Raw genomic sequence first — 17,449 nt, forward strand, 5'->3', positions numbered from 1 at the left:
GCAAAGACACCTCCAAAAAGGAGAACTATAGGCCAATCTCCTTAATGAACATTGATGCAAAAATCCTCAACAAAATAATGGCAAATCAAATTCAGCAACACATCAAAAAGATTATTCACCACGACCAGGTAGGCTTCATCCCAGGGATGCAGGGGTGGTTCAACATACGAAAATCAATAAACGTAATAAACCACATTAACAGAAGCAAAGACAAAAACCACTTGATCATCTCAATAGATGCAGAAAAAGCCTTTGATAAGATCCAACATCATTTCATGATAAAAGCTCTAAGAAAACTAGGAATAGAAGGAAAGTTCCTCAACATTATAAAAGCTATATATGACAAACCTACAGCCAGCATTATACTTAATGGAGAAAAATTAAAACCATTCCCTCTAAAATCAGGAACCAGACAAGGATGCCCACTATCTCCACTCCTATTCAACATAGTACTGGAATTCCTAGCCAGAGCAATTAGGCAAGAAGAAGGAATAAAAGGAATACAAATAGGTAAAGAAACTGTCAAAATATCCCTATTTGCAGACGACATGATCCTATACCTTAAAGACCCAAAAAACTCTACTCAGAAGCTTCTAGACATCATCAATAGCTATAGCAAGGTAGCAGGATATAAAATCAACATAGAAAAATCATTAGCATTTCTATACACTAACAATGAGCAAACGGAAAAAGAATGTATGAAAACAATTCCATTTACAATAGCCTCAAAAAAATCAAATACCTAGGTGTAAACCTAACAAAAGATGTGAAAGACCTCTACAAGGAAAACTATACACTTCTGAAGAAAGAGATTGAGGAAGACTATAGAAAGTGGAGAGATCTCCCATGCTCATGGATTGGTAGAATCAACATAGTAAAAATGTCTATACTCCCAAAAGTAATCTACATGTTTGATGCAATTCCCATCAAAATTCCAATGACATTCATCAAAGAGATTGAAAAATCTACTGTTAAATTTATATGGAAAAACAAGAGGCCACGAATAGCCAAGGCAATACTCAGTCAAAAGAACAATGCAGGAGGTATCACAATACCTGACTTCAAACTATATTACAAAGCAATAATAATAAAAACAGCATGGTACTGGCACAAAAACAGACATGAAGACCAGTGGAACAGAATAGAGGATCCAGATATGAAGCCACACAACTATAAGCAACTTATCTTTGACAAAGGAGCTAAAAATATACGATGGAGAAATAGCAGCCTCTTCAACAAAAACTGCTGGGAAAACTGGTTAGCAGTCTGCAAAAAACTGAAACTAGATCCATGTATATCACCCTATACCAAGATTAACTCAAAATGGATCAAGGATCTTCATATCAGACCCCAAACTCTTAAGTTGATACAAGAAAGAGTAGGAAATACTCTGGAGTTAGTAGGTATAGGTAAGAACTTTCTCAATGAAACCCCAGCAGCACAGCAACTAAGAGATAGCATAGATAAATGGGACCTCATAAAACTAAAAAGCTTCTGTTCATCAAAAGAAATGGTCTCTAAACTGAAGAGAACACCCACAGAGTGGGAGAAAATATTTGCCAACTATACATCAGACAAAGGACTGATAACCAGAATATACAGGGAACTTAAAAAACTAAATTCTCCCAAAACTAATGAACCAATAAAGAAATGGGCACGTGAACTAAACATAACTTTCTCAAAAGAAGAAATTCAAATGGCCAGAAAACACATGAAAAAATGCTCACCATCTCTAGCAATAAAGGAAATGCCAATTAAAACCACACTAAGATTCCACCTCACCCCTGTTAGAATAGCCATCATCAGCAACACCACCAACAACAGGTGTTGGCGAGGATGCGGGGAAAAAGGAACCCTCTTACACTGTTGGTGGGAATGTAGACTAGTACAACCACTCTGGAAAAAAATTTGGAGGCTACTTAAAAAGCTAGACATGGATCTACCATTTGATCCAGCAATACCACTCGGGGATATACCCAAAAGACTGTTACTCCAGAGGCACCTGCACATCCATGTTTATTGCGGCACTATTCACAATAGCCAAGTTATGGTAACAGCCAAGATGCCCCAGCACTGACGAATGGATTAAGAAAATGTGGTATCTATACACAATGGAATTTTATGCAGCCATGAAGAAGAATGAAATGTTATCATTCGCTGGTAAATGGATGGAATTGGAGAACATCATTCTGAGTGAGGTTAGCCTGGCTCAAAAGACCAAAAATCATATGTTCTCCCTCATATGTGGACATTAGATCAAGGGCAAACACAACAAGGGGATTGGACTATGAGCACATGATAAAAGCGAGAGCACACAAGGGAGGGGTGAGGATAGGTAAGACACCTAAAAAACTAGCTAGCATTTGTTGCCCTTAATGCAGAGAAACTAAAGCAGATACCTTAAAGCAACTGAGGCCAATAGGAAAAGGAGACCAGGAACTAGAGAAAAGGTTAGATTAAAAAGAATTAACCTAGAAGGTAACACCCACACACAGGAAATCAATGTGAGTCAATGCCCTGTATAGCTATCCTTATCTCAACCAGCAAAACCCCTTGTTCCTTCCTATTATTGCTTATACTCTCTCTACAACAAAATTAGAGATAAGGGCAAAATAGTTTCTGCTGGGTATTGAGGGGGGGAGCGGGAGGGGGTGGAGTGGGTGGTAAGGGAGGGGGTGGGGGCAGGGGGGAGAAATAAACCAAGCCTTGTATGCACATATGAATAATAAAAGAAAAATGAAAAAAAAAAAAAAAGAACTGTAAGGGCTTCCTTTTCAGTGGACTTAGGCCATATGAAAATGTAGGTAGTTTTAACCATTTACATTTCATTTCCTTAGGCACCATATTATTGAGATTTAGTGTGAGCGAAGATCTCTTATCCTGGGGTTAGGCAATATTCTTCAAGAGGTGTAAGTCAATGGCAAAAATCACTGGGGGTTCTCTCCAAATGATGTGCCTATGTGTATCAGAAGTATTTTCTGATATCCTTGGTGTGAAGAGAATCTCCGGCTTATAATGCATGGAGTAAAATTTAAGGGTCTCATTCCAGCATCCTCTATATAATACACATGGTGCATCTGAGAAGTCTTTTATCCAACATTTTTTAAATGAAGCTTCTAAATAGTATATCATGTCCCAATCATATCCAGGCATAGAAACTGGTATTCCTTCCGTTGGTGTTGCACTGGATGTATCATTTCTCCATCTGGGTTTGTGGGCTACAAAGTCCACTCTGTGCCATCTTCCTTTCCATGGTAATAGGAAGGAGAATGCATATGGTACACCAAAATGGTGTATTTTAGTTAGTTCCTGCATGCGCATCCCTGCATTGGACCACCACCATAATGTATGGTTGTTTGGTCCATGCTGTTTTATATATAGGTTTAACATGAAATAAAGGTCTTGAGCAAGCAGATCCCTTGACTTGGTTAGAGGTTATCAAGCCATCTAAGGTGTAATTAGGTGCCATGTAACTGCTGATCTCATAGTATGTAATGTTTGTCCAATTTGTCATAGCCCTAATTGATCCTGGTAGCCATTTAACTTTTGAGCATTAAGCATCATAGTTTTAGTAGCTGGTGTTACTCAGTCTAGTGGGATAGGTTATTCAGCTATGTTAGATTTGTATGATAGGGCTTGTCTAGGTTTATATTGAGCTTCATGTATGTATGTTGGAATATCATAATCTAAATTGCCTGGGATTGTGCCTATTCTATGTATATTTGAAAACTGTGTCTTATTCATTATGGCATACACTATTAAATTAATTTTTCCTGCAAAGTGAGAGAACACTGTTCTGGGTGCAGTACCAGTGACTGTAGGTTGCCCTGTATGGTTAAAGAAGGTGACATGGAAAGTCTTATTCAGAAAAATAGGTAATGAAAAATTAAAACTGGCCACACTTTCAGTAATATTACCATCTTCTGTTCTGTTATAAAATTTATAGGCTGTTTTGATGCCAAGGTCTATTTCAGCTAATGGAGAATATAGGTTTGGATAAGCTGATGCCAGAGACATTGTAAGTTTTGTTACATTTGCATCAGGATCAGTGGTAGAATTCCATTTTATCTGGTGGAGTGCGGTATCATTGGAAAGGTCTTGGTATGAAAAATTTTATGCACACAGGAATGACATTATGGCTACTCCTGTGGTATCATTACCCAATTTGGGATGAGCACTCTGTAGAGATGCATTATGTTTGGATACCTCTTCTGGCCTTGGTAAATCCACTGTAGTGTTTACCAATGTAAGAAATCCCCAGACACAATAATAGTGGTCTGTAATACCAATTCCTGTTTAGTGTATTTCTTTATTCCTTTCTGCTGGTGTAGTCTGTCTCCGTAATTGGTCGGTATTTGAGCTGCAAAAGAAGGGTCTGTTGGTGGAAATGGTTGTGGTAGTAATTCAGTCAAAATAATTGGGAATCTCCAATGGTGTACACCCAATGAGAGTATGTCCATCCATGCTGGAATATGTGGGAAGGACAGGTTAGTCACCTTGGGTGTGCTAACATAAGAACTGCCATCATAATAGTGTAAGTCTCCATAATATGGTAAATTTGGAAAGTTAGCAACACACACTACTATCCTGGTATCATTTTCCTGCGTGAACCATGGGATACTCTTATTCATAGCTGCTTCTGGGCATATATCACAATATGGCTTATTGGGATAATCTAGATACGAAGTGTTCCTGCCTTCTGTGGGAGCAAAATTTGGTATAAGTTTTCTAAATATATCCTGTGGTAATGCTGTGGAAGTACTATGTGTAGTATTTGAAGTACTTGGGGTATTTGGAGTACCACTTCCTTCATCCCTCTCCTCACCCTACTCATCTGCATAATAATCCTCAGTTCCAAATTCTTGTTTGATCAATGGGGAAAGGAAGATTTGAGGGAATGATGTCTGTATAGCATCATCACAAGTGTAGACAGGTTCCTCCTCTAAGGTAATCTCAGTGTAAGAACTGGATCCCTTGGTGACATTGAATATATGATAAGTTGGAGATTTCCACATTATGGTGTTAAGTTTAATATCTGCTACATATGTAGTGTAAATGGCTGATTCAGTAGTGGCATTCCGCCCTAAAACACTTTCAACACTTGCTGCAGGACTTGATTTAACATGACTGGATGATGGAAACAGCTTTCTGCCCATAAGGTGGAAATGGAACAAATCCTTGGTTTCAAAGTAATCATTGCAGTAAGATGGAGCCACCCACTTTCCTCTCGCATAGCAATGTGTATACAGCACCCAATAGGAGGCCTATACTTTAAAAATGGCTGTATGTCTAAGTATTTCCATGGGACCAAGAAAACTGAGGAATTAAGTGTAGGGTTAGGGTTGTGTGTGGGTAGGGTTTCATTATGAAAGTATTTAGTGGGTTTAATGATGGTTGTAGAACTAGCATCACTGGAGCCAATGATCCAGGATACACAAAGTGTGATTAGTAAATTTCTTGCACATGAGGTTAATACCATTGGTAGTATTGCTATTGGCATTGCCCTGGCATCTCCTTTCATGGCAGAGGGTATAATGGCTGACTACTGTGATTCCTAACCAAGCTAGAGTAACTATAGTAATGAGCAAAAGAATGCAGCGGTAAGTAGTATGTATGCAATTCAGGCAGCATGATGCTAAAGATGGCATCGTGGCACCAGCTTATCTATTTTAGTGATTTTGAGGTCGCCCTTTTTCCCTGTAGTCCACACAGTGTTGGGCACTCCCGAGCACACAATCTCCTATGAAGACAGATTATTATTGTGATCTTTCAAAGTAACCTTGTGTGGTAGGAGTACCTTGTTACCCCGAGTTACCACCCCCAGATTAAAAAATGGCCTGGGGAAGGCATTTTCACAGGGTGAAGGTCTACCAAGCCCAGACAAAAAGTTAGCGAGACCCCATTTCAACCAACAAGGCAGGCATGGTGATGCACTTCTGCAATCCTGGGAGAGGTAGGTAGGAGGATTCTGCTCTGAGGCTAACCCAAGCAAAGTTATCAAGAGACCCTATCTGAAAAACAAACTAAAAGCAAAATGACTGGGTATGTGGCTTAGCACTCAGTGGTACAGCACATGCCTAGCAAGCAGAAGACCTTGAGTTCAATCCCTAGTACAAAGTAAGAAACTGACTGGCATGGCAGTATACATCTGTAATCCCAGCATAGGTGAGGCTAAGGTAGGAAGATTCCAAATTCAAGGCCAGCCTGAACTGCACAAGCAAGTTCAGGCCTGCTTAAGTTACATAGTGAGGCCCTAGCTCAAAAAAGAAAAAAGAAAATGACTTCCTGTCATTTTGTGGGACAGGAATTTGAACTTAGTGTCTCACACTTGCAAGGCAGGTGCTCTACCACTTGAGCCACATCTCCAGTCCATTTTGCTCTGGGTTATGTGTCATCAACTCTTCCTACAAGTTGGGGGCAGTGGGGCGGCCTTAGTGGTCAGACTGGAGCTGTTACTATATTTGGACTCCAGGGACTGCAGCTCAGTCAGCCATTCTGTTAATGTCAGCAGTCTAGGATGCAATTCCTTATCAGTATCCAAGCCATGGTTTTCAGCCATCAGGTGTCTTACCTTCCTGACTAGCCCCTGCATCACAACACATGTACTGCTAACTAGGACAGTTATGTCAGTCAGCCACTGTCATGGTGACGAATACCTGAGATATGCAACTTCAAGGGAGGAAAGGTTTGTTTTGGCTTGTGGTTTCAGATATTTCAGTCTGGAGCACATGGCAAAAGGAAGTCTGTTTGGGGGTGTGAAGCAGGGTCCTAATATCTCTTGAAGGGCTCACTGCCAGTGACCTAACTTCCTCCCACTAGGCCACACCTCCTAATGTTCCATCACCTCCCAGTAGTACCACAAGTTAGTAACCAAAGCTCTAACATGTGAGCCTTTGAGGGAACATTTAAAACCAAAACTGTAACAACAGTGTTCACTTTTAATATTTATAACATGATTGCAATATCTTTTAAAAAACAAAAAAGTCCAAATTTCTCACAACTGACCTGTACAGCAATTCTGAATTACTGTCAATTGTATTCACTGAAAAGAGATTCCTTAAAAACTATGACATGACACTTTTTTTTCTTTCAGGATGACTATGGGCATCTTTGCAAATTGTATCTTCTATTTGAAAGTCAAATATTTACCTCGTCAGCAGAAGAAAAAGCTACAATCTGACATTGAGGAAAATGGTGGAAAGTTTTCCTTCTTATTAAATCCTCAGGTATTTCCAAGTCTCACAGTTACACTATGATTAACGTGATGCATTCTGGGACCATGGGTCATGGTTACAAGAGTAAGCAGAGAAGATGGGCAGCAGGAGACAGTGTGACATTGCCCAGGTATGGCTAGGAGAGGCAGAGGAGGCCAGATGGTCCAGCCTGGTCTTTTCCCCACTCTGGGAGCTGCAGAACAATCTCACATGCCCTGTGACTCTGCTGTCATTGGAGCACAGCCCAAGATGTAAATAGAAAGGTTGTCACATCAACAAGATCTGTTCTTGGAGGGGAGCAGTCTTGGTGCGCAGCATTTGTAAGACACATACTGTGGTCACTCATCAGTTGCTCATCACTGGAGAGATAGCTATAAGTATGGCTCCTGGGAGCAGAAAGAAAACTTGCAGTGAAAACCAGTCTTTTTGGTGTAGCCTGTCCTGTTTGTTTAAGGGCTAAAAGAAACTACTTCCATCTCTTGAGATGAATGGTAGGCCTGGGCTAATCGCCTTCTCCTCTTTATTTATTTATTTATTTATTTATTTATTTATTTATTTATTTTTGACTGTATTAGGGTTTGAACTCAGGTCCTCGTGCTTGGGAGGCAGGTTCTCTACCACTTGAGACACTCCCCCAGCTCTTTTTGCTTTAGTTAATTTTTAAATAGGGTCTCTCTTTTATGCCTATGATCTTCCTATTTGTGCTTCCCACATAGCTGGGATGACAGATGCTCACACCATGCCCAACTTTCTTTTGGTTGAGATGGGGTCCTGCTAACTTTTTTTGCCTGGGCTGGCCTCGAGCCTTGATTCTGACAATCTATATCTCCCAAGTACCTTCGATTACAGATGTGAGGCACCTCCTCTTTCTTAACCACCTCATTGTAAAAAGTACAAGTTGAAAGGCGTTAGGTCCCAGCCCTGCCTGCCCTTGTCCCTTGCTTTTTCCTCTGTTAGTGAGGGACTCCCTGGATACCTCCCTAGCCAGGGATAAAGCAAGTTCAGTTCCAACAGAATACACACATGAAAGGTCCCCAGTCACCTCACTTCAGGCAGACTTGTGTTTGTTTCCATCGCATGGCTTCCCTTGCTTACCTGCCTCTCCATTTCTGTGGCTGGATGAGTAATCCATTCCTGTTCTTCCTCCTTGGTTCCTCTTCTGGTGGAGAATGGCTAGCTTGGGCTCTCCTTTTTAGAAACTCACATATTGTCCATGAAATCTTTTGGATTTTTTTTTTTTGCCAATATATATAAATGCTTGGAACATGCATGCCAGCTATTATGAAGGAATTGGCTGGGTATAGTAGCACATGCCTGTAATTTCAGCACTTGGGAGGTAGAGGCATGAGGATCTCAACCCTGGGCTAGGAGATCCTGTCTCAAAACAAACAAATGGGAGGGAAAGAGGCAAGAAGGATGAATAGAGGAAAGGAAGGAGGGAGAGAGGAAGGGAAAGAAGGAAGTAGGCATAGTTGGGCATTACATACCTGTAACCCTAGCACACAGGAGGCTGAGCCAGGGGGATCAAAAGTTCCAGGCCAAGCCAGGCACCAGTGGCTCACATCTATAATCCTAACTAATTGAGATGTTGAGATTGGGAGGACCATGGTTTGAGTCTACCCCAGGCAAATAGCTCCCCAAACCCTGCCCATCTCCAAAATAACCAGAGTAAAATGGACTAGAGATGTGGCTCAAGCAATAGAGTCCCACCAAAAAAAAAAAGAAGTTCCAGTTCAGCCAGGGTCTACATAGCAAGATACTGTCTCAAACAAAAAAAAAGGGAAAAGAACAAAAAAAAAAAAAAAAAAGGAAAGGGGAAGGGAGGGAAGGGAGAAGGGAGACATGATGAGGAATGAGCTCCAAGAGAAAGTATTAGATGGAAAGCAAGGGCAGAAGAATGGCTGCCATTTGTGCACTTATGTGTGTGCCATCTGTGCATAGAATAATTCTAGAAGATAGATGAGGAACTGGTTACAACAGGTACCTCTGGGGAAACAAACTGTGAACAACAAAGAGGAAGAATTTAACATTGTTATTATTTTACTTTTTGGATATTCTATAATATGCATATACTATTTATTCAAAACTAAATATTATTAAGTACAAATTACCAAAAGAAATAAATGAAAACCCTGTGAGCCTCCCTTTCCTCTCCTAAAGAGATAATTGAACAAGTGCATACAGATATCGACTTATGAGTGTTCACAGCATTGTTCACAGTAGTGGACACCTGGGAACACCTGTAATGCTGGTTGATCAGTTATGGCACGCCCATGTTCATATTCTTTAAAAACTGTTGTTTTCCTAACTGGGCAGTAGCTCAGTGGAAGAACTCTTGTCTAGCATGATCAAGACCAAGGATTTGTACCCCAGCACCACAAATCCTAATGAAAGAAAACTTGTTAATTTTTTTATGTAACTACAAGTATTATTTACAAGGGTGTTCAAAATCTGAAGAAAAATTTCAACTACATTAAAACAAGACTTTCAGTTGTGAAAAGTGCAGATAGAAATAATGCATGCTTGCATTTTGTTTTTGCTGATGCATAATGAATTGTCTCATTTCTCTAGTGCACACATGTAATCTTGGACAATGCCGACATTCTGAGTCAGCACCAGCTGAACGCTATCCAGAAGAACCACATCCATCTTGCTAACCCAGATTTTATATGGGAATCCATCAAAGAAAGGAGACTCTTGGATGTGAAAAACTACGGTCCTAATAAGTCACAGGCTGTCACGCCACCCCCTGACCCAAAGCCTAGTAGTTTTGGTAAGCATTTCCTAACAAGCACTTAATGTATTGTGGATGCTATAGAGGTAGTTGGGTTGTTCAAAGATACTATAGACATTGATGTGTCCAGAAAAACTACAGAAACAATTAGATTTCATTTTACCTCAGAAAACAGGCAACAAAACAGGGAAGAATGAAATACTAATTTAGCAGTGGCCGCCGAGCGGCTCGATGCTCCTCCCGCCTCCCACTCGGTGCCCTGGTCCCTCCGGAAAGATGCAGCACAGTGCGATGGGGTCATGGCGGTGACCCAGCCAGAGCTGCTCGAGGACGGAGAAGCGAAGAGGGAAGCAGAGTCCAAGGAACACGGAAATGCATGCTATACCAAGAAAGATTACAATGAAGCTTATAACTATTACACAAAAACCATAGATATGTGTCCTAAAATGCTAGCTATTATGGTAATGGAGCAGCCACGTTGAGGATGCTCGGAAAGTTCCAGGAAGCTCTTGCAGATGCACAACAGGCAGGGAGGCTGCATGGCAGTTTCCTCCAGGGACATCTATGAGAAGGCAAGCACCACCTCTCACTAGGGAATGCCATGGCCGCATGTCGCAGTTACCAGAGAGCCCTAGAACTGGATCACAAAAATGCTCAGGCACAACAGGAGTTCAAGAATGCTAACACGGTCATGGAATATGAGAAAACAGCAGAAACGGATTTTGAGGAGCGAGATTTCGGAAGGTTGTTTTCTGCATGGATCATGCCCTAGAATTTGCCCCTGCCTGCCATCACTTCAAAATCCTCAAAGCAGAATGTTCAGCAATGTTGGGTCGATATCCAGAAGCACAGTCTGGCGAGTGACATTTTACAGTGGATTCCACCAATATCGATGCTCTGTATGTACCAGATCTTTGCCTTTATCATGAAGTTGTATTGGAAAGGCGGTTCCGTTTTTTGTACAGGCTGTCTGGATGGCTCCTGACCTTGAGAAGGCTTTTGTTGCTTGCAGAAATGCCAAAGGCCTTAAAGCAAAGAAAGAAGATGGGAATAAAGCATTTAAGGAAGGAAATTACAAGCTAGCGTATGAACTATACTCAGAAGCCCTAGGGATAGACCCCAACAATGTAAAAACAAATGCTAAACTCTACTGTAATCGGGGTATGGTGAATTCCAAGCTCAGGAAACTAGATGGTGCAATAGAAGACTGCACACAGGCAGTGAAGCTCGATGACACTACTTGAGAAGAGCTCAGTGTTACATGGACACAGAGCAGTATGAAGAAGCAGTTTGTGGGACTATGAAAAAGTGTATCAGACGGAGAAAACAAAAGAACACAAACAGCTCTTTAAAATGCACAGCTGGAACTGAAGAAGAGTAAAAGGAAAGATTACTACAAGATCCTTGAAGTGGACAAGAATGCCTCTGAAGACAAGATCAAGAAAGCTTATTGGAAATGAGCCTTGATGCACTATCCAGATCGGCACAGTGGAGCCGGTGCTGAGGTTCAGAAGGAGGAGGAGGAGAAAAAGTTCAAAGAAGTCGGAGAGGCCTTTACCATCCTTTCTGATCCCAAGAAAAAGACTCGCTATGACAGTGGACAGGACATGAATGAGGAGGGCATGAATATGGGTGATTTTGATGCAAACAATATCTTCAAGGCATTCTTTGGCGGTCTAGGGGGCTTCAGCTTTGAAGCATCTGGTCCAGGGAATTTCTTTTTTCAGTTTGGCTAATAAAGGGCAACCAACCAGAACCCAGAAAATGCAGATTTGCTCAGTTTAACCTTGAATATGGACACATTCACCTCCTCCCTTCGTCATGTCTCCATGTACTTAGAGCAGTTTCGTTTTCTCATTTGGATGCTCTGTGTCTGTGTGACTGGGGTGAAGGAAAGGAAGCCAGTACTGAAGAATGGGGAGGGGAGGGAGCTTGTGAATTTTTGTCTTACTGTTTAACTTTATTAAAAAAGAATACAATGTTTTGACCCTTTCTGAAAAAAAAATAGACTTCTTAATATTCAGTCTAGTGTGGTCACATGCAAATGACACACAAACACTAATAATCTCAGAAGACTTGAGCTGTAATTAGGGATATTGAAAGCCTTTTTGTTTAAAAAAAAAAAAAAGAATGACTAGAAATTTTGTGACCAGTATTTTATTAAACAAGTTCCTTCAAAAGATGATCTCCCTAAAACATCTCACTTATAAAACCAGATTTTATTTTGCAATCCGACCAAGGAGAAAAAAAAGCCTCATGATTCACATTAAAAAAAAAAAATCAAAGTCAGATACTGGTAGCTCATGCCTATAATCCTAGCTACTCAGAATCTTGGTTCAAAGCCAGCCCCAGGAAAATAGTTGGAGAGACCCTATCTTGAAAATACCCAACACAAAACAGGGCTGGCAGAGTGGCTCAAGTGGTAAAGTGCTTGCCCAGCAAGTGTGAGGCCCTGAGTTCAAACCCCAGTACCATCAAAAAGAAAAAAATACTTTCTCAGGTGGGGTGCGGATGAGGGTATAGGGAGTCGTAGCTCAATGGTAAAGCATTTTCTAGCATGTGCAAGGCTCTGTGTTCTATCCTTAGCACCACCATAGTCAAAACAAACAAACAAACAACAAAAAAAAAAACTTGGGCAACAGAGTGAGACTGTCTTAAAAATACATAGGTGGGAGCCGGGTTCCAGTGGCTCACGCCTACAATCCTAGCTACTCAGGAGGCAGAGATCAGGAGGATCGCAGTTCAAAATTAGCCTGGGCAAATAGTTTGTGAGACCCTATCTCAAAAAAACCCATCACAAAAAAGGGCTGGTGGAGTAGCTCAAGGTGAAGGCCCTGAGTTCAAACTAATAACACACACACACACACACACACACACACACACACAGGTACAGTTGGGGCTGGAAGGCTGTAGCTCAGTTGTATAGCACTTATCTAACAACCCTGGGTTTGATCCCCAGAGCCAAAAAAAAAAAAAAAGATTTGCATAACAAATACGGCCCATATTTAAGAATCTTGACAATTCTAGCAGTGAACAGTTAATTATAATAAACTTTTGCACAATAAACAAGTATTTTTTGTTTGTTTTAATTCTAGAAATGGAAACAGATGATCTATCCTTGGACAGCATCCCAGAGAAGGAAAACCCAGAAGTCACTGAGTAACCTAAATATTTTGTAAACTTCAAGCACAGTATTAAAATGCTATCTGTAACTGGGTATGGTGGCTTATACCTATAATTCCAGCCCTAGGAGGCTGAGGCAGAAGGATATGAAGTTTAAGCACAGCCTAGGCCATGTAACAAGACTTTATCTAACAAAACAAACAACAATACTATGCATACTTCTGTAGTATTTTGATTTATTTTCCTTATCTGACTATTCAGATTTTACTTAGTTAAGACTTTTTTACTTCAGCTATGATAGTGATAATTATTTTATCTTCTAGATATGGTAATTATTAGACTAATTGATTTTTAAAAAGATCTCACTGGCAATGAGATTTGGACAACCTGCTGCTCACTCTGTTAACTTATGAACAATGTTTAAAGACAGTTCCTTACCCTTCCATGTCGTATTTTAAAAAAGTGGAAATGACAGTCCTCTTCCCCAGGTGGGGTAAGCAAACCTAAAAGTTTATGTGACTTCTTAAAGTGTTCTCAAAACTGCAATGTGGCAGGTACCCTCACGCCTGTAATCCTAGCTGCAGGAGGCAGAGATCACGAGGATCACGGTTCAAAGCTAGCGTAGGCAAATAGTTCACAAGACCCTATCTTGGAAAAAAACCCTTCACAAAAAAGGGCTGGTTCAAAGTGTAGGCCCTGAGTTCAAGCCCTAGTACTGCAGAAAAAACAAACTAACTGCAATGTGAATTAAGCATCACATTGGTCATACCATATATGGAAATAGTAACATTAATGATAAAAAGTCCACATAAGTCGTACTCTTTTATCTTAAAGAAGAGTTGACAGGAGTGAATCCACTAAGGGTCAGAGCCCCCCAGCACACATGGTGCCTGTCTTCAGAGTAGGTCACAACCTCTTCTCTGCCTCTGCTTCTGTGCACCTGCCTCCTGATACAGACGTGCATAGTCCTGGCATCAGGGCTCCACAATTATTTGGAGGAAGATGGAAATGCTAATTACCCTGACTTGATCATTACATCATATACATGTATTGAATTATCACTCTGTACCTCCTAAATATGTCCAATCAAAAAATAGTGCTGGGTGTGGTGGTGCACATCCATCATCCCAGCTACTTGAGAGGCAGGTAAGAGGATTACAGCCCACGGCTATCCCTGGGCGAAAAAAAACGGTAGACCCTATATGAAAAATAACTAAAATGAAAAGGGGTAAGGGCATGGCTCAAGTGATAGAGCACCTGCCTAGCAAGTGCAAGACCCAGTACTGCCAAAAGAAAAAAAAAAATAGTGCCAGGTCAGGTATGGTGGTAATCCCAGCACTTGGGAGGCTGAGGCAGGAGGATTGGGAAATTAAGACCAGTGAGATTATATGTTTAAAAAAAAAAGACACATAAAAATAACTTATTTTTTCTTTCATTTTCCTTTCCCTTTCTTTCCTTCCTTCCTTCCTACTTGGGAAGCAGGAGGTACAGATAGGAGGATCTTGAGTTCAAGGCAAGCCCAGGAAAAGCTAGCAAGAACAAAAATAGAAACAAAAGGGCTGCTGGTGTGGTTCAAGTGGCAGAGAGGCCCGGGGTTTGATTCCCAGCATTGCAAAAGAAAAAAAAAAGGGGGGGGAGGAGAAAAAATTAATTATGCAAAGGAAGAAATCTGATTTATTTTGCCACCATTTTTTAGCCACCTCTACAATAGCTAAGGAGGCATTAGAGACTTATCATGTTTTTCATACTGTAACATTTCATTTTAACTAAAAATACATTTCAATGTTAAAATCTTAATTATGCAAATTTCAGGTTTTATGAAGAAAATACTGTGATTCCTAATTTCCCTGAAGACTTTGAAGTTGCAAAATATAATATCTTGGAAAAAGTAAGATTCTGATTTCTATTTAGAATGAAAGATACTTAGGAGGCCGAGATGGGGAAGATTGAGGTGCTAGGCCAGCCCAGACAAAAAGTTAGTGAGACCCCATTTCAACCAACAAGGCAGGCATGGTGATGCACTTCTGCAATCCTGGGAGAGGTAGGTAGGAGGATTCTGCTCTGAGGCTAGCCCAAGCAAAGTTATCAAGAGACCCTATCTGAAAAACAAACTAAAAGCAAAATGACTGGGTATGTGGCTTAGCACTCAGTGGTACAGCTTGTGCCTAGCAAGCAGAAGACCTTGAGTTCAATCCCTAGTACCACAAAAAAAAGAAAGTAAGAAACTGGCATGGCAGTATACATCTGTAATCCCAGCATAGGTGAGGCTAAGGTAGGAAGATTCCAAATTCAAGGCCAGCCTGAACTGCATAAGCAAGTTTCGGGCCTGCTTAAGCTACATAGTGAGGCCTTATCTCAAAAAAGAAAAAAGAAAATGACTTCCTGTCATTTTGTGGGACAGAAATTTGAACTTAGTGTCTCACACTCGCAAGGCAGGTGCTCTACCACTTGAGCCACATCTCCAATCCATTTTGCTCTGGTTATTTTGAAGATGGGACCTTATGAACTATTCGTGCAGGCTGGCCTTAAACCGAGATTGTCACGATCTCAGCCTCCCAAGTAGCTAGGATCACAGGCATGAGCCACCGGGTGCCTGCTGATCAGCACTTTCAGATGCTGTGTGGTTAGTTGTCTCCCTCGAGAGCATGCCTTGTTTTCCAGGTGGGAGCAGATGGAGGCCAGGAAGCCGTGGTCGTGGAGCTGCAATGCTCCCCGGACACTGAGGACTGTCCTTTTGTGATAGCTGCACACTTCCTCCTTGTTGACAGCATGCAGGTAATCCTCCTTCTGTTGGCTCCTGTATGTTTATTCTCCCCAGCTCATAACAAGTTTCCCTAAAACTAGTCACAGAGTCAAACAACCTACTAAGCTTTTTTTCTCACCTGGTGTCTTAGTCAGCTGGCGCTGCTGTAACAAGTACTGTGATATTTGGTGGCTGGGTAGATTAACCGACAGACATTTGTTTCTTACAGTGCTGGAAGCTGCAAGTCCAAGATCAAGGTGTGGCAGGGTTGGTTTCTTGTAAGGCTCCTCTCTTTGGTTTGCAGAAGGTCACATTCTTGTTATATCCTCATGTGGTCTTCCCTCTTTCTGAGTCTGAATCCTCATTTCTTCTTTTTGAAAGAATTCTAAACAGACTGGATCAGGGCTCAACCCTCGTGGCCTCATTTAGCCCAATTACCTCTTTAAAGGCTCATCTCCAAGTACCATGCCATCCCAAAGTACTGGTTAGCCTGGTACTTCAGTGGGCATACACCCAGGACTTCAGGGTACGAATTGAGGAGGAGGGCACAGTTCAGCCTGTAACACCTGGTAAATAGTTCCCCAAAGTACAAATGTGCTTTCTTTTGTAGTGTGAGAAATAAGGACTATGTCCCTTCCTTAGCTAGAGTCACTCAAACACTCAGAGTCCCACCAGGAAAATATTTACTGGGTGTAGGGAGTATAGGACTTCTGCTCTGTTTTTTTTGTTTCAGTTTTCTTTTTTATTTGCAGTACTGGGGTTTGAACTCAGGGCCTCACACTTGCTAGACAAGCACTGTACCATGCTGCCAGTTCTTTTTTATGGGGGATATTTTGAAAACAGGGTCTCGCTTTTTGGCTGGGCTGGTTTCGAACCTCAATCCTCCTGATCTCTGCCTCCTGAGTAGCTACGATTGTAGGTGTGAGCCACAGGCATCCAGCCTGGTTTTGGTTTCTGGAGACAGGGTCTCACTATGTAGGTGGTCTTTAATTCACAATCCTCTCGCCTCAGCCTCTGGAGTGCTGGGAATTCAGGAGTCCATTACCACACTGGCTTGGATTTCACATCACCTATGGGATATTTCTTTCTTTTTTTTTTTTGCAATACTGGGAATTGAACTCAGGGCCTACACCTTGAGCCACTCCACCAGCCTTTTTTTGTGAAGGATTTTTGAGCTAGGGTCTTGAAAACCATTTGCCCGGGCTGGCTTCAAACTGCAGTCCTCCTGAGCTCAGCCTTCTGAGTAGCTAGGAGTACAGGTATGAGCCACCAGCACCTAGCTGCACCCTCCCTTCTTGAAAGTCATGAAAAAAAATAAATCCAGAGTTAATGCCTAGCCTTATGACAGTGCTCACACCTTTGAAATACACTCTGTTTTTGCAAGTACCGGAGGTGTCCTGCAGCCACTAGTCTGAGAGGGTGGCTTATCAGTGTCATGAGTAGTGTGACTTCTCCCTAGGACCTCACACCCCAAGCCACAGCAGGACTTCTCCCAACTGGGGCAAGTACTTCTGTATTGTCTGGGGTTAATGGTAGGAAAACTGCTCACTACAGGCAAGGATTTCCAAGAAGACCAGAAAATGCCACATCCGAAGTCAGTCTTGAATGAGGAAGGGGTCGAAAGACCCCTTGTTC

General features: G+C 41.5%; 1 protein-coding gene and 1 pseudogene across 4 annotated transcripts in view; both read left to right on the top strand.

The window, feature by feature from the left end:
- Positions 1 to 17,449, top strand: part of Parp4 (poly(ADP-ribose) polymerase family member 4) — a 98,643-nt gene that overhangs the window by 11,604 nt on the left and 69,590 nt on the right. For all 4 annotated transcript variants that reach the window (XR_012436285.1, XM_074043662.1, XM_074043661.1 and 1 more), the window contains 5 exons: positions 7,094 to 7,226; positions 9,786 to 9,987; positions 13,044 to 13,107; positions 14,884 to 14,959; positions 15,733 to 15,846. Coding sequence is in view for 3 of the 4 variants with exons in the window: in XM_074043662.1 (XP_073899763.1) it covers positions 7,095 to 7,226; positions 9,786 to 9,987; positions 13,044 to 13,107; positions 14,884 to 14,959; positions 15,733 to 15,846 (588 nt within the window). In the remaining variant the exon portion in view is untranslated. The remainder of the gene's footprint in view (positions 1 to 7,093; positions 7,227 to 9,785; positions 9,988 to 13,043; positions 13,108 to 14,883; positions 14,960 to 15,732; positions 15,847 to 17,449) is intronic.
- On the top strand, positions 9,997 to 13,001 carry LOC109694897 (dnaJ homolog subfamily C member 7 pseudogene; annotated as a pseudogene).

This window comes from Castor canadensis, chromosome 10, assembly GCF_047511655.1.
Source record: "Castor canadensis chromosome 10, mCasCan1.hap1v2, whole genome shotgun sequence".
NCBI classification, from domain to species: domain Eukaryota; kingdom Metazoa; phylum Chordata; class Mammalia; order Rodentia; family Castoridae; genus Castor; species Castor canadensis.